General features: G+C 40.7%; 1 protein-coding gene across 2 annotated transcripts in view; it reads left to right on the plus strand.

The window, feature by feature from the left end:
* Positions 1 to 22,856, plus strand: part of LOC124160105 (ras-GEF domain-containing family member 1B-like) — a 445,667-nt gene that overhangs the window by 2,236 nt on the left and 420,575 nt on the right. For both annotated transcript variants that reach the window (XM_046535849.1, XM_046535850.1), the window contains exon 2: positions 19,046 to 19,172. In XM_046535849.1, coding sequence (XP_046391805.1) covers positions 19,065 to 19,172 — 108 coding nt within the window. In that variant the 5' untranslated portion in view covers positions 19,046 to 19,064. The remainder of the gene's footprint in view (positions 1 to 19,045; positions 19,173 to 22,856) is intronic.

Genomic DNA, 22,856 nt, shown 5'->3' on the forward strand with positions numbered 1-22,856 from the left:
TAATATGTCGTAATTTGGAAAAATTGGAGTAAATGCAACCTATCGATATAAATTCATATCGATATATCTTCTTTAGGAAACATTACTCATAAAAATAATTTATGTATATGCATAAGACATGGATTTGATAGCATTTTCTTGAAACCCTTATCCCCTTAGCTTTAATTAAATGCCTGCAAAAAGGATGTATCGAATGCACACTTGTATCGATCATAACGTCGGCTCTAATTTTCGATTCGTTTGATTTAATTTTTTCTTGTTACACAATATAACGGTAATGTTGTCTATGACTTTCAGTGTCCTAGGTCGTTAAACATAAAGATAATTTGCGAATAAAGCGTATCGAAGGAAGATTGGTGGCTATATAACTCGCACATGAATCGTTCAAGTGAAATGGCCATCATTGAAAAAGTTGACCTTTTAAATAACATTCTTACCCTGTTAATTTTGTTCAGTTAGTTCAAACGGTTATTAAGAAAATTCATTTCGTTCGTATATATATATACTATAAAGTCGACACTGTAAAGTCCAGTTACGACCACTCACTCACACAAATGTTTGGGGTGAACGAGACGAGATACGACAAAAAGTCTAATGACGGCCAGCTCTAATATGATCTGAAACTCTAGGAAAAATTGGGAGGAAACTAAATTTCCCATTATTTATCTGTGTATTCGTTTAAAATTGAGTATGGGAATTAGTTTAAAAATTGCCACCAAGATCCAATGGCGGCGCGGCGATCATTGGAAGGCAGATACAAACAAGTATTCATAACAACACAGGTATTCTGACTTACAACAAATGTTGGGGGGGGGGGGGGGGGGGCAAACCGGAGATCTTGCCCCGGGAAATTTTATAAGTAGGGAGTTGTAAGTTTTTTAAGCATTTTAGAAGTCTTAAGATCAACATTAAAACCGTGATAACTCGAATTTCGATATCTGGACTCTCCGGGGAAAATCGACAAGTCTGACAATTTTTTCCTCACACCCGTAACGAATTTTTTAGGGGGCTTAGGCAAAATTGGAAATGAACATTAAGGAGTAAAAAAGAAACGATAGATTACGGAATTAAAACGAAAATATGATAAAAATGAGGTAGGAAATTTGTAAAGTAATTTTTGATTTGTCAATTTATTAATGGCTTCTTCCCATTTGAGCAAAAGTTTGTTTACATCGAGGCGTATTCAAACAAAAAGAGGAGTAACAAAAGGTAGGGAATTACTCATTGTTTTTGATAAATTACAATCTGTGTCTGAAATTTCGGTGTAATCAAAATCGAGAGTGTGGTTGTCATTAATTCCATTGTTAACATGCTAACTTAAATTGCAAGTGTATAATGACATTTTTAAAATGTATGATTTCTGATGAGCATAGTTCGTGTCTTGCTGCCGATACACGATTGCAGTCGAAAGATTTCTTAACAAATCTTCCATAAAAGATAGGTAAAAGCGATTTTATTTTCATTGATTGTGATGACGATTACGTTTTATTTTTTTCGTTCTTTTTAATCCGTTAATATCATTTTTAATGTGCAATTTTATCCGTGAGCTGGTTCATCAAGTCAGGGAATAAAAGAAAATGAAGAATAAGTGCAATTATAGGTATTTCTTTTTCAATTATTTATCTTAAGAAAATCACGTTACACTGAGGGACTAAATTATTAGCTGTAAACATTATCGTATTCATGACATATACAATGTCTTGGTCATCAAAAGTTGTCATCTGCTATTCACCAAATGATTTTGTTGGGCATTATTTGGGATATTAAAGCTGTTACGAGGTGTTTGTGTATCCCGACTCATTCCTGAAGTGCTATCATTCGCGATCATGATCAGTAATCTTCCGATAAAATTCGTCACAACATCCCCAATTCATGGTAAGGATCTCCACTTTCCGCATTTGCACTAGATACTGACATTCATTTCCTAAGTGATTCTCATCCTCACTTAAGTTTCCGAAGGGAAACTGCCGACAAACCTTCATGTTTCAAGAATATGGTCGAGTAATGTAAAAAATAATTACTAAACGTGTTTTTAATATTTATCTTGGCAACCGATTAGCCTGGTCGGTAGTCTGTTATTACGCGTGGGCGAGGGAGAGAGGGGTGTTCAATACCCTACATTTCTTCTCTGATATTTTTGTATTTATTTTGAGGAAACCTACATTTAACTCGTAATTTTATGATTTTAAATCAGAAAATTGGCTTTCTGGGTGGAACATCTTTCATCAGATGAAGCTACATCGGGTTTATTATGAATTTGATCTTAGTTGTTTTATCGAACTAATGGGTGCCATCAGGGGCGGATCCAGGATTTTTTTTCTGGGAGGGGCACAAGCAAGGCCGTATCCAGGATTTTGTTCTGGGTGGGGCACAAGGATACCTCGTAATACAAAACGAACGCGCCTATGGGTGCCTTGTATTTATCGAACTACACTTATCAAACTTGTTTGGTAGCACGAATATTCATTGCTCAATAAGAATCCAAATTGTGATGAGTTTGATCATAAACTGGTATTTCTAACTATACTTTTTGCGGTGATTACTCGCTTTATGTAATGCTTTATCAATTAATATATATCAGTGTCAGTGTAGTTCATTGAATTTCGTAAAGTCGTTATGTTAAGATATTAAGTATGAATTGAGTGTTGCAGTGGAATATACTCTTAACGTTTTTTTGTATTTGAATTGAATAATATAGAGAGACTGTCTGACTCGTAGAAATTTATTTTTTGAAATTCGAAATATTGCTTATATCTAACGTAGCCAACTGAAAAGTAAACGATCCTCAAGTAATATATGGCAGACAAAAAGTATAAGACCTTCCACAGGGAGCAAGCAAGAAATCTAATATCTTGCGTTTCAAAGAATTTGTCCTAAGGTTGTTGCATATTGGAAAAAAAATCCAAAGATAGGCCCATAAGAAAAGAATTGGAAATTCACAGAAAATAGTAAAAAATGGTAAATAATAGTATATATATCGCAATGAGAATCACAACAAACAAATAAACTAAAAAATCTAGTGTCCGTCAAGGGAATTTCATGATCCCAGGACATTTATAAATATCCGATAATAGCGAAAAAATTTTAGCCCCATAATGCCACGTTAAGATTTCGATTGCTCCAGCAACCGTTTGAAGTATCGTGCATTCACACAATGATGGTTATAACCAGTGCTGCCCTCCAGTGCTGAAATATAAAGCGAACGAGAAATTGACGGTTAGCAAAGCTGTTGAGTAGAGTGGACCGAAAAAAGTCATTTTTTTTCGATCAAAAACATGTATGTCTTAAAAGTTGTGTACTAGCAGTAGGATAAACGGCATATAATATTAAGTCTAACGGATAATATCTTTAGACTGTGCAAACGCCGCCTTCGAATTTCATATTTTTAGGAAAAAATTGAAATTATCAGTATTTTTAAAAATATGTTTAATAATGTCATGCCAAAAGCTTATGTATCTTAAAAGTTTCGCATTAGGTCCAGTATCAATAATAAAAAATATTAGACCTGTGGTACAACAAATTCAGACAGTAAAACTAGTGTAAAAATAGTTTTTTTCCTGGAAATTACAAAAGTTTAAAAATTATTTCTGTTGGCCAATAGTTTTCGAGATTATTTTAAACGTAACAGGAGATAAAAGTGTAAAACACACTTCACAGCTATCAAATTCAGCGGACCACACAACACTTGTTCACTTCAAAAAATGCAATGACAAACTGAACGCCTCCGTAAATTCTTCCCCCGGCCCCTTCCGCTAGGGTCGCTTCTTTGGATGTTTTATGGTACTATGTGAACGGAAGGAAAAACCCAAGCCCCCTTTTGTAAAAGGGTAAAGTGCACTGGAAGGGGTAGTGTTTCGTACAGGTTATGAGATATTCTCTTTCTTGGTTTCTGCGACGGGGCCGAAACACCCAAGGCGAAATTAAAGTCTTATTTCCAAGCCGTTAAAATTTACTTGCTTTCGTGTATAAATGTATTGAAATAGAAACACTGCTGTTACGACGCATGAGCATTCTCTGTTCAGGATATCAAACGAATAGAGATATATTTCGCAGTACGTATTGACAAAAAGCTCCTTTTCCGCCCGAGAATTTTCCCTCTGCGTGTGAGAAAAAGCAAGAAGCCCGGCCCAGCGGCACCGTAATATTTTTATTAAGATCAAAATCGTGTAGCTCCCTTCAGAGTTGATGTAAGTTAATGATTTTTTCACTAAAAATAACTCTGTAGTTTGATATGAAGCATGTGGGGACCTACGACGTATTAAACGGAAGTTAGTAGGCGACTACATTTTACCTTGCAGAAATCAAAATTTTCTTGTCCTAAAAGGTGCGACGTCGGCATAACAACATTTTAACTCAATCATTGTAAAATAGGTGAAGACCATTAAGGAGAAAAGAGTATGAAGAATTTTGTGCAGAAGATTCAATTTGAAGGAGGCAAAAATTGCGAGAAGAAGATAAAGTAAAAAAATATACGTTTCTAACGGGAATTTTAGGAAATATTTTTTATGGTTTTTGTTATAATTTTTATCGAAAAACTATTGGCACCAATGAATGCAGCATCTTGTTCTACATTAGAATGCAATTTTTAATCAGTGCAAATCGCAAAATTAATTTTCGTGCTATTATTTACAACACCGCGCTCCCGGACTTATAGAGATTAACATGGGAAACGATTCTCCATAAGAGCCCGTACTGTCAACTAAATGTGGAATTATTTTCGGAATGATCCTCCTAAGCTTTCTGTTGGGTCGCTCCGAAATACTTGGTTATTCTCCAATTGCTTGGTCACACCTCAGTGGACACAGACGCGGCACGCCTCCAACGAGGGATCCTCATCGTGGTCAACAGCATCGAGGGACACGCGTCATCGTGTGAGGCGCGGCAACCGGCGCCCGGGCCGTAGAGGACGCTTTCAGCGTTGTCCGGCCAATCCCCGGCAAGCGAGGACGCTTTGCTAGTGGACCCGCGTTAGCTTCCGGGAAGGAAGCGGCAATAACTCCGGATCCCAGGACCTACAGAGGGCCATTTTCGGACTTAATCGGCGAAACATCATCAGCCACTGCTGCTTCATCAATTCCCTTCCGTCATCTTCAGGGACCAACCGGGGGGCCGCGGTTGGCCGAGTTTGTTCCTAATTTCAAGCTCGGCCACTGCGGTTCTCACCTCCGGGTGTCGCCCCCTGCTGCGCAAGGTGACCATCCCCGGTCGCTCTCGGCCGCTACCCCGGACACCCTTCTGAGCCGTCAGTATCGCTCACTGCACAGTCCGGGGGAAACGGCCGGGTCCCCACGTTAGGGTATTAGGCCCCTCCCTGTCCTCCCCTCATCGAAAAGGCCGCTATGGCGGCCAAAACCGACGTCGCCGACTCCCTGACGGAATCGGCGGCGCCGGAAGACGACGATACAGCGGCAATCCTCGCCGAAATCACGCGACTATCAGCCAAGCTAGGACAAAAGTCATCAAAAGCGGCCGCGGTCCTAAAGAGGACCATTCCTGAACTCCGCCTAGCAGTGTCCTCCGCGGGATCAGAAGCCGCTCCCGAGCGCTCTACTTCCAAGACGCCAGCGCCCTGCCCGGTTATCCATGCAGAGAAAAACTCCAATAAATTCAGTCCTAGAAACACACGGCATAAGACAAAAGTCAATTCCACTCCTCCGATTGCTGCCTCGCAACCCGGACCCTCAGGCCCTTCCAAAGCCATCAAGAAATCTCCTGCTCCCGAGCAACAAACATAAAGCCGTGCTACTCCTGCCAGCCAGTTCACTCACGCGCATTCCCAGTGTAAGAGCTTGGACGGCAATATCTCTGCTAAGCGTAAAGTAACATCAGTCACTCCTATTCTTGCTGTTAGCAATAAGTATACCATTCTGGCAACGACTTGTGATTCTAATGAAATGGAAACTGACCAGACAATCCAGCCAGCACTCAATGAAACTGAAACTAATGAAAATATTGTAATTCCATCTGCACCTTTAACCACTTCTATTCCCGTTGCCATCCCGTCAACCTCTGTTCCCTCTGAAAACACCCCCTCTCCTCCTACCAAAGCCAAAATTCCTCCAATAATTATCTCTGATACCACTAATTGGCCTGCACTTCATGCAAAACTGATACAATCTTGTCAAACTCCACCAATCTCTCATGCTACCTCAAAATCTTCTGCCGTAATTAAATGTAGCTCTGTCTCAGATTTTAATGAAGCCATAAGGATTCTAAAAGAATTGAATATTCCCTACAACACCTACTGCCTGCCAGAGAACAGACGCCGAGAATTTGCTCTGCGCGGTACCCTTCCATCGGTGGCGGACGAGCAAATAAAATCAGACCTTTCAAACCTAGGATTTCCAATTATATCTTGTAAACGTATCTACTCAACCCGGCCTTCTGCCAAGCAGCGCGAAAGGGGAGTGCAGTCAGTCCCGCAATACCCTACACAAGTAGTCCATGTAATCACAGACTCCTCCATCGACGCTGTCAAATTCACTCAAACCAGATATGTAGCCGGACTAAAAATCAGTATCGATAATTTTAAAAAGGCAATCGAACCTGTGCAATGCCATCGATGCCAGGCCCTCGGCCATACAAAGAACTTCTGCAATCAGCCGCCCAAATGCGTACGCTGCGCTGAAGGGCACCTCAGCTCAGAATGTTTAAAGTCCACCCAAACTCCGGCTACTTGTGCTCTCTGTGGCAATGCACACACCGCCAGCTACCGCGGCTGTGAAAAATATCGTGCGGCAAAAGCAGCCATGGCTGCCCGCCGCACAAACTTAGAAACTGCTCCGCAACCCGCTCCACTGCTCCGCTCGTTCGCTGCTGTCACCAATCCAGACCAATTCCCTTCTCTAACATCCACCGACCAACCCGAAACCAACGAACTGTTCACATGGTTCAACAGCATCAATTCCCACCTGTCTTCTCTCCGAACTATTGAGGAGAGAAAAACCTACATTCTCACCCAAATGCTTCTCCTCCAGCCCACGCCATGAACCAACACCATACAACCAATCAGTCTTTACAGGTCATCTCTTGGAACTGCAACGGCGTACTGACTAGAAAACATGAACTCCTTCAGTACGCCGTAGACAACAACATAGACATCATACTCTTGCAGGAAACACACCTAAACCCGTCACGTTCTTTCTTCTCTCCACACTTCAACATCTACAGACTGGACCGCAACACACGCCGTGGCGGAGGAGTTGCAATCCTAATCCGAAACAACATTCCCCATTCCCTTCTGAACTCCCCCACTCCAGAAGTGTTCGAAGCTCTTGGTATATCGGTACACACTCAAGCCGGTCCCTTAAACATTTACACTGTATATTACATGCCACAAAAACTTATCACCACGGACCACCTTGATCAACTGTTCTCCGCTTCAAATGGAATCTACTTCGGCGATTGGAATGCCAAACATCCGTACTGGAACAGCAATAGAATCGACAAAAATGGAAAAATCCTGTACTCATACGTCAAATACCTCGCCTTCCTCTCTATCCACTCCAACCCACACACTATGCTCCCCGTTCCAGCGACGTTATCGATTTCGGCTTCTCCTTCAATCTTCCCATTCAATTTACTCCCTCTCTAATCTATTCTTTCACTTCCGATCATTTGCCTCTTTCATTTTCAATTCCCTTAACGAATACACCGCTACTGCCCTCCGAATTTACTGTCACAGACTGGGACAAATTTGTTACTGTTCTAAACGACTCTCTTTCCACTCTTCCCCCAATATACAACCCCACGCCGAAATCGATAGAAAAACAAACAGAAGCCATCACCACTGCTCTTCATTTGGCCAAAACCAACGCTTCCCGCACATTTACTCCCCGTGCCAAAAAGCCAGACAGATTTCCACAGTATTTAGTCAACCTCATCAGACGCCGTAACACCGCTCGCCGTGAATGGCAGCAGTCTAGGATTACTTCCGACAAAACCATCTATAATAACCTTGCAAACTCTGTGAAAAAAGAAATAAAAAAATATAGCACAAGCCTCTGGGAGAACCACATCTCAACACTTACTCTAGAAAATCCGACTGATCCCCACAAGAAACCAATCTGGAATACCATCCGCGCTCTTAAACGCTCGGACCAACAGTTATTCCTTCCAATCACCTCTGACTCAACCTTGATATTTGATCCCGCCCAGAAGGTCGAAATCCAAGCTGATCATCTTCAACAAACAACATCTCTTGATTCCTCACTTTCTCCAATAGAACCCCAAATCAATTCATTCTACAATAACCTTCCCTCTGCCTCCACTTTCACTACCATTGCTAATCCCTCCGAAGTTCGCAACATTCTTAACTCACTTTCTGTCAAAAAAGCTCCCGAGCTGGACAATATTTCTAACACAATTTAAATATGCCAGCCGTTCCTCAAATTTTCTCTCTTCAATCTCTGACCTTTTTAATCACTGCTACTCTCTCCCATATATTACCGCTGCTTGGAAACAAGCCAAAGTCATCCTCATCCCAAAACCAGGCAAAGATCCAAAAATCCCCGGCAACTCTCGTCCCATTTCCTTACTCTCTTATCTTTCCAAAATTCTTGAAATACTTGTTCTGTCCCGCCTAGAATCTTTCTCTTCCGCAAACAACCTCATCCGGCCCGATCAGCTTGGTTTTCGGCGTAAAATGTCTGATCCCCACCAAATCCTCAGACTAGTGGAAAAAATCAGCCACTGCTTCAACCGCCGCTACACAACTGACGCGGTCTTTCTCGACGTTGCAAGAGCGTTTGACAGAGTGTGGCATAAAGGCCTCCTGTACAAACTTAACCTCCTGAAATTCCCTCCCTCAGATATTCTTTTCATCAATTCATATCTGCATCACCGTCAATTCCGAGTCGCCGAAGCCAAAACGTTATCATCTCTTCGACCCATGGAAGCAGGAGTACCTCAAGGCTCCATCCTCAGCCCGTTACTCTTTACATTATATGTTAATGACATGCCCTCCACACGCAAAACATCGCTCCACATGTACGCCGATGATACAGCAATAGCCTCTACATCATGGAAGGGGGATACAAACATCGGCAAACTCAACGCTCACCTCAGACTAATCCATAAATAGACGAATCTCTGGAAGATTCGCATCAACGCCTCCAAAAGCACACACATACACTTTTCACGCAGACAAAAATTCAGCCCACAAACACACCCACACATCAACAAAATCCGTATACCAAGAGCCCGATCACACAAATTCCTCGGCGTCTATCTGGACAACAAACTCACCTTCCTACCCCACTTAAAATACAGTACTGATAAAGCCATCCAAGCACGGCAAGCGGTTTATTCCCTTTGTTCCCCATCCTCCCCGCTGCCGCATTCTTCTAGAATCCGACTTTATACTGCAATAGTCCGTCCTTCTCTACTCTACAGCTGCGAAATTTTCGCTAACAACGAATCCATCAGAGATAAACTGGAATCCTTCCAAAACAAATCCATTCGCCTTCTCCTTAACCTCTCCCGACTCACCAGAGTTAAAGATATACGTTGCGCTCACGGTGTTCCGTCCATCAGTGCATTTATCAGCAAACTAGTGAAAAACTTTAAGTCCAGGCTCAGGGGAACAAACAACACTTTACTTACAGACATTTGGAATTACGATCCTGCCATTCCAACAACATACAGACTGCCTCAACAAGCTACTCTTCTATGAGTCTATCCTATATCTTTCCTTCTTCTAGATATTAGTATTGCAAGGTTAATATTGTTTTGTGTGTCCACAGAAAAAGAAAGAAATCAATAACTTAAAATCAATTCTGTAAACATTTGCCGGGAGAGTTACATTTGCTTTTTTAGTTCACGTGCGTACAATGACTTCATCTATCTCCTGTGTGGTGGAACAAAAACCAAGTATTGTTCCACAAACCTTTTATTTATTTGCTATCAACTAGTTTCAACGTCTATAGCGTCATTATTAAGCTCAACAGCTTTTTTTGCATGTTTTTCTTTTTAATCACGGTATAGACGTTGAAACTAGTTGACAGCAAATAAAAAAAAACGTTTGTGGAACAGTACTTTGTTTTTGTTCCACCATGAATATTTCATCGTTCCACCAAGTAACGTCCATATCAGTTGATTTTATTCATCTATATCCAATATCCACCAAAAAGGAAGCGTTTACCTTTTTTTCTAGATACGGATGATTTTGGCTAATTGCGCTGGTCATATACAATTGGAGTCTCCTATCAAAAAATACATATTCTAGATATTTGAAATGTCCAAGATATTGAAAAGGTACTCTAGACATTGAAGACATCAGACATAGACATCTTGTAAATATTTAAGATATTCAAGACATGCTGCGAATATCTAGAAGATTTGTTGTGTTATGTGGGTCATGGTGATCCGTCGAAGCTGTTAATGGTTATCCGTAGCGTGCTAATTATTCTTGGCTAATCTGCGAGCAGGATGGTAGGCAATATCGCGCACCTGCCTGATTTAATCGCCTACTATAGGATTGTTTGCTGTCGTGCTGCGTTTAATTACGTTAATGGCTATCACCGTCCCCTTGAAGTTATGCAACTTCGTGTTGTGAGAAGATTATTTTCAGGAAGTCTCCCTTCCACTGCTATTCTCTATAGTCCGATCATTTGTATCACAAATTACTTTTAAGAAGTTTTTGGAAAGAGTGAAGCAAAATTGCTATTTAGTTTTTCTATACAAGTACCTATATATTAATCGCTATCTTCCCATGTCGTGGTCTGAAATCCGCGGTGTTAGGAAGTAGCAATCATTTATCTTACGGTGCATGATACGGTTTTTTTTAATGGATCACTATCAGATAACTTTCGGTACATTATCATTAAAGGTAATGGGATAGCTTTTCATAAAGGCGTTAATAAAGGATGGAATATTGTTACAGATTGGAGAGCAGTTTTATTGCTAATGCAATGTAGAAGCAAATGTACAAGAAATGGGTACAGTACGTTGTATTTCTTTGAACCGCGTTTGGAGCAGGCTCGACGGACTTCACGGTGCAACAAACAGCCTTGCCTCCCGGGAACTGGCAATGGCTCGTCGCGGCTCCGTTTGGCAACATGGCATTAACAGAATTTATTTACATCCACAAATATCAATATTTTTGTAGATTGCGGATTATAGAAATATTAGAAATAAATTTTAATTTTTTTCTATCAGTTTTATTTCTTGTTTCGGGGTAAACTGTAGGACAAGATAATATTTAAACGTTTGCGTTAATTAACGACAAAATATGCGTTCAAAAATATGAAAAAGCCATTTTCTCGATTCACATAAATGTTTGCAAATTATTGTGGAAGATGAATGCTGTAGACATGGTAGTTCTCCCTTGGTTGTGTTACAAAGTTCATGAAGTTGACAAAACGGCTTATTTTGCGGTGCGCGGAGTCACGTATTGCACTGGTGTGTCTACATTTAAAAGCAAAATATTCTTTAAAATGACTTATTGTTAATTATTTTAGCATGCGCACAAGCCCAGATATAAATTTGCAAAGTTCAGCGACATATCATTTCGACGCAGACAGTTGCAATGCTATCCGCACGTGTTTTTGGGATCACGCTGCAGTTTTTCATGATTGCACGTTCTGTGGCGGAGTACCGGCAGGGGGTGTTTGCGTCGTTAACCGGCTTTGGATTATGGAATACCGCGCTAAGGAATATCAATAATTTCATTTTTCATTTCACGGAATCAAAAATGTTAAGTAATCAACAATGAACACACAATATAAGAATGAAAAAGTGGGCAGATGTATGTGTTTGTTACGATAAAATACAAATTATTTCTTGTTTTGCCGGGGTTCACCTTAAAGTAAAAAATTAACAGAGGAAGTGAAAAATCTTCTGGTGTTCGCGCTGCACAGAGGGCGGAAATCGAAAGAAAACTGTCCTAAAATCGCTGTAGTCTTAAATATACCAAGATTGATGAGGAATTTTTCATATTGTGTATTTTAGAGATGCGTGAAACTTATTTTTAATGATTTAGTCCACAATATTGTTTAGGCGGACGAATAAAAAATTAGTTAAAGTGATTGTAAGTATTTGTGTCGCATAAGATAAGATCATTCGAGTAGGAGAAGATTTTTAAAAACTGATTCAAAAGAAAGTAGCGTGATTCTTATAGCTCGGGAACTTGATTTCATTTTATTACGAGAGATGAACTCACGAGTAACTTACCAATTAAGAAAAGTTATGACGATCGCATGCATAATTACAAATACTTTTACTAGCCGCGAAATATTTATTTTGTCTTAACGTTTTCATTTTAAACTTCATTCCTCGCTTTCGCGTTGATGAAAACATTGATCTTGTCCCTAGGCACTACCGTCTATAACGTCCAAATTCTAAGGTATGTCTTCAATTTCCCGTAGCTCAGTGGCTACGGCGGATACCTGCGAACTCGAAGTACATATGAAGGTGTAGGTTCGAGTCCATCCCAAGGATTACTTTTTTTACGTATTCCTACTCATATGCCAGAGGGGTGATTTGCACTTACTTATTCTAGTGACCGAGTTGACCTGTCAGCTAAGCATCACCCTGAAAAGGGACTTGTTTGAAGCACTGGCCTAACCTGGCCTGGTCCTGGTCTTGGAAACACCTAAGAAAGGGAAACGCCCACGACACAATCAAAAAGATTAGGGAAGGAAGGAGCCGGAAAGAAGAATCTCATGTGTTGGTGAATCGAAGAAAGGCTTGTTTTAGTGATTCTGGCTAATTTCGGGGAATCATATGAATGTGACAACGTCGTATGACTAGGCGAGGGTGCGTTTGGGGGACAGTGATTGGTTGCAAACCGCGCTGGCGCAGATTTCTCCGCCCCTTTCTCCTTTTAGGCTGTCGTCGGATAACTCTCGGCGGCCGAGCCGTAGTCTACTCGTATGCAAGCCCGCGACCAACACATTTACCGCCAATCGCCTGGCCGGCACCGTAAAGTGGCCTTTAATTTACCAGCGTTTCGCAAAAGCCTTTTCTTCTCCTCCGGTTTCTCATGCAACAAGTGCTTCAACCGCAATTATCAAATGTCATTCCGTTGCCGACTTTACTACCACCAAATCAGTACTAAATAAATTGTCAGTTCCCTTTACTACGTACCAACTTCCGGAGAACCGTCGTCGTGACTTCGCGCTACGCGGCATTCTTGGTTCCATAAAGGACGATCAGATTTTAGCGGACCTTCAGTCCAATGGTTTTCCTGTTCTCTCGAGTAAGTGGCCACCCGGCCTTCAGCCAGTCTACGCGAATTCCCAATTTCAATTGGGAATATCTATGTCAGGATCAATTCATTTGATTGAATTCAATTTGTATTTCTTAATCTCAATTCAGTCCTCGGATTAAAAGTAACAATAACTAACTTTGTAAAACCTGCGGTCCCTGTCCAAATGTCACCGTTGTCGAGGCATTGGTCATGCCAAAAATCATACATTGCACTCTACCTCCGAGGTGCGTTCGCTGGGGTCAGGACCTTTTAAGTAATGATTGTGCTTAGGCTAAAGAACTGCCAGCTTTGTGTGATAATACCCATCCTGCCATCTGCATCAAGCACAAAGAGGCAATGGCGTGCCTCTGTTTTTCAAAATCCCCGTCTCCCCTTACGAAATGATTCGCCGCTGCCGCAAACCCTGACTCCTTTCCTTCCAACCAAATAGCCTTCCTCTGTTCCTTCCGCCAACGAAAACCGAGACCTCCTTAGCATACTGATTGGGGCTGTCAACACACTAACTCGCGTGGGACATTCTTAAAAAAAACCGTCTCTGATGGCCTGTGTAATGTCGAAGTGCCACTATCGGCGACTCATGTTGATACCCGTGGCTACGTGGATATTCGCAAAATCTGTGTGACAGTCCACCAACTTTCCACTCCTCGTGTAATTGACGATTTTTCCAGGGACCACTTTCCGATCCAAACGGACGTTTGGTGTGCGCCTTAAGAGTTCTTTCCTTCACCTTCAGCGAAAACTGATTGGCAGTTTTTCGTCAGTCATTCCAATGATTCCTTTTCCAAAAGTCCAATCCCTGCCATAGCCACTCCTGATGCAATTCATACTCATATCTCGTTGATTACAGGGTCATTCCATGTCAAATCAACCAATATTTTGACCAAATGACACCCACCGACTCGGATTTTCATGAAACATTCCATGGTCATACATTCTGGTATGATTAGATATTGTGTACAATTTTAGCCTCCAATTGTCAATTGTTAATGAAATATGAGCTACTGAAATTTGGGCATGACCCCTAAAGTGATACAACGTGCAACGCATGGTGATTTTTGTTTTCATCCGTAACTCCATTCTTGTGGGATAAAAAGGAATGTTTTTTTCTAAAGCTCAGTAGTCCAAAATGATCCCACGATTATCATTAAATATTCAATGCATTAAGTAATTCAGCTGAAAAAAAAAAGTTTACCAAAATTCCTTGCTTGTACAATTTTTCATTGTCAGCATCCACAGGGAAAGGCCATGCGAATACAGACTCATGATTCAGTTTAAAGTAATCATTAATGTTTGAGCAAAGATCCTGATGAAAAAACTCATTCGTGGTCACGGGAAAAAATAGCATCTTTTTCAAGGCACATAAAAATGACGCAATTTAGAGAAGAGATAAGCTTATACCCATGATTAAACAATATTTGAGCATGGATTATCTCACTATGGCGTATGCTACTGGCTCTTAGAGTAGGAAGCACATAAGCAATCATGTTAATGTACTCCCTCACGTTTCGCAAAAATAAAACTCTTTAAAATGCAGCAAAAAATGAAAACTTCGTTTCTCGCCACACACTTGCAGAAAGACAACATGGTCATGGTCCTGTACATTGCAAGCGCTTCAAAAGATGCAGACTTTCAAAAGAAATGTTAATTCGCTAATGCCGAATTCTTTCCTATGTCTTTCCTTTCTTTTAATATTATTGCATTTTTGTGTAAAGAGTGCCTTTATTTTGTCTTGGCATTGGCCCTTAGCCATTGCAAGAAGTTGCACTTGGGAATTGTTTGATTGAATAAAAAAGGAAGATTACTGCAAAAGAAAAAAAAGAGATAACATTGTTCAAAAGAAAAAATGATAAAACCAAAGAAAAAATATTATTGCAAAAAGTAAAAATGAACAAAATCATAGCTATGCAAACAAGTAAAAATAGCAAAAATCTAAGGAAAAGTGAAACTTTAATAAAAAATGTTTTGGGCCAATCAAGGCTCTTTCCCGACGTCTGTTGCCGAATAGGATAAGTTCCTCTAATTTTGGAGTGCTTTTGCACGCGCTTACTAGAAGTATTTGTTTCTCATTCTCCTTCACTCACGCTAGAAAGGTTATACTGGTTCCCTTTACACTTGAATTGTCATTTTTCCCCTGCGTGAGCACTTGCTCACACCATTTGCCGCTGAGAGGTGGTATATATACTCTCCGACAGCTACGGGTGTACAACCCGGACAATTTTTGGACGAAATTTTGGCAAGAATATTATTCACAGAAACTCCAAATTTATGCGGTTTTGTAAAGTGTTTTGTTATAGTCCATTTCACATTAAAATTCATTGCTTCAGGTTAAACGTGGTATTATTAATTAATATTTATGATTAAATAATTAAACTTACTAGTCTGACATAAATGTCTGAAATTTACAAAATTATGTAATTGAACTATTTCAAGCTTTTCAATGCACTTGTCATTTCCCTTGGGCTCCAACCAGAGATCTGGAGCGCTGCGCGATGCTCCGCTGCGCTCCATCGTCGCAGCGGAGCAGTTGAATTGCGTGGCGCTCCGCTCCGGAGCGAAGCATTTCTTGCAAGAACTCCACTCCGGATCAGTCCACTAACGCCAATGCTCTGGGCAGTGCACGTGGGCTCGCTTCTACGGCTGCGGGACGCATAGAATATTTCGCTATTTTTTATATCGCGATATTAATCAATATCAACGCTATTTTTGGCATTATCTCATGCCAATACATTCCAATATACGAATGATATTATGCAAAAAATACTTTTCGTTTGCGGCAGCGCGATGTGTGCTCTATTTAATCTCGTCAAGTGAAATATTTTTGAATAATAAATTATTTTAATGATAATCTGAAGGCTTGTCACCAATCGATAGTCGATATTCGCTACATATGTTGTCATGTAAAATTAGACACATTGTATTATCTTTTATTAATTTCATAATGACAGTAAAAATTTCTATTTCGTGCGATACCAAAAAAAATAAAATTGCTGTGGTTTACTTTGCAGACTACCATTAGTAAACTTCTTGAACATCATTTTTTAGTCCGTACAACGTATTTTTCGTTTAAGTATGCTGTGAGTTTACAGAATACGATTGTGCTTCATGAAATGTCCCACTAAGCCCTAATCACGATAGTTGGTAAGGATTACGTGTTTTTGAACGATGCCATCGCGTAATTTTAAAATGCTAAAGATGCGGTCGTTGAGAGATGAAAGTCACATTTGGCGAAATGCCGTGAAGAAATAAAGAGAGGTATGGAATACTATTAACGTATGTTTTAAATTTGAAACACAACACGGACAGTATTACATCATTCAATTTTGATTTCAAATTAAATCTTCGTTATTATCATTGAATTGGATATGGACATATTGATGAATATTAGTCCACTTTTTCGTGGTTATTATTATGCAAATAGTCCTATATTTCTTTATAAAATGACATATTCCAAATATAAACATAAAAACAAGATGAACATAAATTCAAACATGAACATGAACGAACGATAAATGAACATAAAACACGAGGTGAATTGCAATTAAATCTCGCTTTACCATTACATGCGAGTTACCCTTCATTATATTAATATGCGATTAATCGTGGGGAATGGTTATTGGAAAGTGCGCACTCCTGTGTGGCAATTGAATTTCTGGAACAAAGTTTACCTCACAGAAACTCCGAAATACCGCAGCGGAGCAGCATCAATAGCGACTCGCTCCGCTCCGCCCGAGTGCCCCGCTACGCCCCCCCGCCATGCCAACTCACCCCGCTCCCCCGTTGTCCCTGGCCACGGTTATGCCTTGCCACACTGGTTGCTGAAGTGGCGGGATCAATTATAAGTTACCTTCGGTAGGGGCCAGACGAAAGGTAGTCCACTTGATGGTGTCACTCAAAAAAACACTGTTGGAATGGAAGTGGGAAACCCTAACAATTGTCTCTTCCCTGAACGACTTATTCGTGATGGCAAGGGTGTGAGGGTAGCGGACCGAGGTTGGGCAGGCATTGGTCGAGGAGTGAGGCAAGGCTGTCCTCTATCGCCTGTTTCTTAACATTTACGCTGAGGAGATAGTTAGAGAGGCGGGGGATGTGTTAGAAGGTGGAGTTAAAGCGTGTTGGAATGATGTTCAAATCATTGAGATTCGCGGATGATCAGGCGTTGATTATCCAGTCAGCGAGTGGGCTTCAGGCTCCAGTGAATGCGTGAAACGAGCGTTGCGAGGAGTGTGGGATGAGGATTAATCACAAGAGGACTAAGGTAATGCGGTTTTGTAAAGCATCACAAGCGAGGAATGTGAGACTCAAGATAAAAGTAGGTGGGAGAAGCTTGAGGAGGTTGATCAATTCAACTATTTGGCCAGCACATTTTAGGGAAATGGATACAGCAGTAAGAACATCAGAAAGAGAATTGCACCAGCAAGGGAGGCGTTCATGAACAGGAAGGAGCTTCTGAGAGGATCGTTATGTAAGAGTTTAAAGAAAAGGTTGGTGGAAAGTCTGATCTGGAGTGTAGGTATCTGTTTTTGGTGGGGAAAGGTCACTTTGGGAGGACGACTAGAAAAGACAGGAGGCATTCGAGATTTGGGTGTTGAGAAGAATGGAGAAAGCGAAGTAGACTTAGGTGGAGTAGAGGAGGAACGACGAAGTGCTGGATGTAGTGGGTGACGAGAGGCAGCTTTTCGATGTGATACGAAGGAGTCAGAAAATACAGATGGAGTACTTAATCGGAGAGGGGACGTTGAAGAAAGTGTTAGAGGATACAATTTTGGGTAAACGAGGGAGATGAAGGGAAAGAATTGGATTTTTAGGTATAATGTAAGGGAGTAAGGATTATTATAAATTGAAGGGGGAAATCATTGAACGGAGGTGATACTGCCAGAATACTTCTTAAATACTCCATGAAAATCCACCTCAGTCGATAGATTACTTTTACAAGTAAGTGCTTGTAACGTCGACAATGTTTCACAGTCTATCAACATATAAGAATTTATTTTGCTCGTACAACTAAATTTCTGCCGACAAATTAGCCAAGCGCCAAAATCAGTGCCATGGGAACTCTTAAGTATTGTTGTACATCAGCCACAGGACCCTAAAATCAACGCTACACAATCGCTCATCAACATTTACAGAATTTGTTAGGCCGTATCACACTAGCGGCCGCTGCGACCGCTATTGCGGCTGCGACTGCACCCGGTCACACATTGCGGCCGACGCCACGGTCGCGCATGCGCACGTATGAATGTTTCTGCGTGTGGCTTGTTTGTTTACGAAAGCCCAAAGAATGGATAGAGAGCAGCAATTGTTGAAATTGTTCCTAAATATGTTAAAACGTACTTCATTATGACTCACCTGTGTACTCGGGCCCAATATCTAATATGCTGGGCTTCCATCTTCACTTAAAATATCCGAAATTATCTCAGCGTTATCTCACAACCTTCTTGAACTTCCCTCGCTACGGTAACCAAAGCAAACACGTCTGCCGCAAGCGCGCGAGATTGAAATAGACCTCTCTGATTGGCTGCGTGTGTGACTGCGACTCAGAAGAATAGCCTATCGGCTATTCTTCTGAGTCGCAGTCGCAGCCTCAGAGTAAGGATAGGGTCGGATTTCCGGATAAGGTAGGGTCGGAGTAAGGATAGGGTCGGTAAGGATTTCCTCTGAGGTCAAAGCGTAGACTGCCTCGCTCTGATTGGTCGACGGGCCAGCCGCAGTCGCGGTCGCAGCGGTGGTCGCAGTCGTTAGTGTGATACGGCCTTTAAACGTTTCATACTGTTTCTTGATAACATGTTGCCTGTTGATACTCTTGCATCTGTTGATCTGAGTATATTTTCTTTGCAGGACCCGGAGTGAACAGCGAATGATGGGCCCGGAGGATGGGCCCCCTGCGGGCGAGGACCCCGCGACCACCCTCGAACACCCGAGGGGGCCAGACAGGTCCAGGGACCTCTTCGGCGTCCAGCTTGAGGTGAGAGAACGATCTGATCCCTTACTAATGATCACTCACGCCGTTCCCATCAACCTCCGACTCACAAAAGAGAAACCGAGACAATGGTACGTAACCATATATTCAGTCATGATGATTCGGAATATGACTAGCATGGATTATTAATTTTAATTGGAATTTAGCAAAGCTTAATTTAAAAGTGGAAATAATTAAATTTTAACTACGGAAATGTTATAAACTAAAATAATTAGGTTCACATGTTTATAATAACAATGGTGATGATGATAATAATAATAGTAATAATAATACTACTACTACTACCGACCCGAAAAATAATAATACCCGGCAAATAATAATAACAACAATAGTGGAGAACGCATTCAGCCAAAACCAAGATAGAGAATCCGGTTAGAACGGAAAGTGGATGCAATAAGACAAGACCTTGCTCGTTTAATCCAGGTTTCCACTAGTAATCCCAGTCCATCACTGTAAAAAAAGTTGAGAAGCTATTTATAAAATATCGTTTCCACACTCAATACGACAGACCAGCTGATAGTATATAGGAAATTATTGACTCCCTCAAGCAAATACTTGCAGCCACAAAAATGAGACACAAAAGATGTAATAAATGCACAAGAAGAAAACAACAGTATTCCGAATTTGAAAATAATCAACGACAGTTTTATAGAACATTGGGCTAAAACCAACAGAAGAAATCCATTTTTTGTGAAAATGAAAACCCGAGTAATGTTAACTGTCAGGAAGTGGAGAAATCGTATTTTGGTCAAATATATGGTCGAATGATATATCCCATAATGGAAACGCGACCTGGATGACAAATGAATGAGCAACAGCGGAAAACAGAAAATATGCTTCCTCCCATGATTACAATTTAAAGTCTAGAAAAAATTCAAAGCCGAACCCATAACTGGAAAATCCCAGGAAGTGATAATGTACACAACTTTTGGTACAAAAAGTTCACCAGCCGCCATAAGCATCTACTAAAATATATAAACAAATTCTGGAGATTTCAGAAAATATTCCAGCTTTTTTAATGGAAGGTAAAACATATTTACTAACAAAGGAAGTCCCATCTAACGATCCATCGAAGTGTAGACTGATGACTTGTCTACAAATATTTCATAAAATTTTCACCTCTTCAATAACGGAAGTAATCAACAACCATATAGATGAGAACCACATTTTTACGGAAGAACAAAAGGGGTGTCGCAGAGGAAGCAAAGGGTTCAAGGGACAGCTGATAATTTATTCAATAATTCTTGAACAAATACAAGTAAAGAAGAGGAACCTACACAGTTTCTACATAGTTTACAAAAATGTTTTTGACTCCGTTCCCCATTCCTGGCTTATAGAAGTACTAAACATCTATAAAATTCACCCAGAAGTTATTAAATGTCTCCATACTGTGATGAAAATAATGGAGAGGTGTCATGCACATAAAAGCTGACGAGGGTCTTTTCCAGACAAATAATATCAAAATCAAACGGGGAATATTTCAAGGTGACTCTTTGAGTGCGTTATGATCCTGCGCTAAACCATTTATCAAACCTGAACAATACTCAATACAGAGCTAAAATAAAAGGAAAAGAACCAAGATGCCATACTCTATCACATCTTTTCTATGTGGATGATCTCAACCTGTATGCAGGATCTAATAATAATCTAAATCAATTAGTCAGTTTAACTGAAATATTTTCGAAGGATAAAAACATGGAATTTGGAATCAATGTAAAACTATCACAATAGGGTAGTTTCCTTCATCAAAGAAAACGAAAGGCATTGATTGCGATTCGTTACCCACCATTAGTGTATTCATAATACAATAATTATTTGGTTTTTGAAATACCAGTTTAGACGAATGGCAAGGGTCAAATTTTATCCTCATTTGAAAAAGGCCAGATTGGCGCCCATGCGATTCCACTCCGCATGACGTCACAGGGACCTAGTTTCTACCCGAGAGGATAGGAGTTATACATCGTCTGAGGTTACCAATGCATGCATGAGGCACAGAGCTCAGGGAAACATGTCTTAATAATCACCTATTAAAACTGGCTAAGTTCGGAAAGTTTTCTTCTTTTGATAAGGTATTAATAAACCTTATTTAAGCCAAGCGCTACCATCCAGCAAGGTACTCAGCTATCCGCTAGCATCCTGCGACGTATCAGCGCTAAGCCTCGCCTCAAGGTCACCTCACCGGGCGGGAGGGGGAACCAGAAATACGACGTACGGAGATATTTCCCGGCATTCATACGTAAGCGTCGCGTTTTCGCGCGCTTGAAAATTTTCACTTTTCATTTAATCGCGAAAAATAGATGTTGTCATTTAAAAATCTAAAAGCGTGAAATACGTACTCCAGGAGTAATAATCTTTCGATTAAAGCAATAAAAAAATAATGGGAAACCACCCTATAGTCCGAGGTAAAATACAAAGGAATTATATTCAACTGCATGATGGGCAAATAATAGAGGCCATGGATGTTGGAGATACCTATAAAAATAAAAACCAAAAAACTGATAGCATAGTTGAAAAAACCTAGGCTCTACAAAAACGTATTAATTACTTAGAACCAAGATTAAGTGCTACAGAGCAGAAATCCCTAAGGAATGTCATGGATATTCATGGCATTCCTCAAAAGAGGGATGAAAAACCAGAAACAATGGTGTGTCAAATGGCATCGGTACTAGGAGTCATTCTCACCCCCAGTGACATTGACTATTGTTATTGGGTCAGTGTTCGATCAAACAGGAACGCCCCTGCAGTTCAACATCTACTAAAAGTTCGGTTTCTCCGGCATAATCTTGTGTGTGAGTTTCTGGCAGCACGACGCGCGAGGAAAAACCTCTCCGCGAAAGACCTTGGCTGCGATGACAATCGCACTATTTACATCGACGAAGCTCTTAGTACCTTCAACCGTCGACTATACTCTGCTGCCTAGGAATTGAAAAAGCAGGGAAGATTGAAATATTTGTGGATTCGCAATGGGTCGATCTTTGTTAGGAAAGAGGACGGTGGACGGCGTATCACTATACGGTGTGAAGCCGACCTCGAGACCTTATGATATGAGGTTGGCAACGCAGCCGATAATTTCGACGGTGATATGGGGACAAGTGTTCCAAAACTTGTGAAAGCTTCGTCTGCTCAATCTCTTCGGTTATCCCTTGTGGACTGTCAGTCACTACTACCTCATTTGGACGAATTTAAAGACCATTTTGCGCTGAGCGCGTATGATGTTATCTGTATGACTGAAACTTGGCTTAAACCTAGCATCCCTGACAACATGGTGGAACTCGCCGACTACCGCTTACTCAGACATGACCGGACTGGAAAAGGTGGCGCTGGTGTCGGAGCTTACATTCACCATCGTCTCCATTCATCTGTGGTGGCGACTTCCTCTCCCACTTGCGAAGGACACCCGGGGTTCATCGTTCTCGAAGTTTATGGTTTATATTTCTCCAAACTTCTAATATTCACTATTTATAGAACACCAAAAGTCGGATATATTACTGATATTGAACATATTTACACGACATTTAGTCCCAATTATAAAAATAGCGTAATTTCTGGCGATTTTAATGCTGAAATGTTACAAGATAGCTACTCTTCCTCTTTTTTAAGAATTTTATTTATAGTTATAATCTTCATCTTGTTTCTACGCAACCAACCCATCATACTGAGCATACTCAT

This window comes from Ischnura elegans, chromosome 6 (assembly GCF_921293095.1).
Source record: "Ischnura elegans chromosome 6, ioIscEleg1.1, whole genome shotgun sequence".
Lineage (NCBI taxonomy): Eukaryota > Metazoa > Arthropoda > Insecta > Odonata > Coenagrionidae > Ischnura > Ischnura elegans.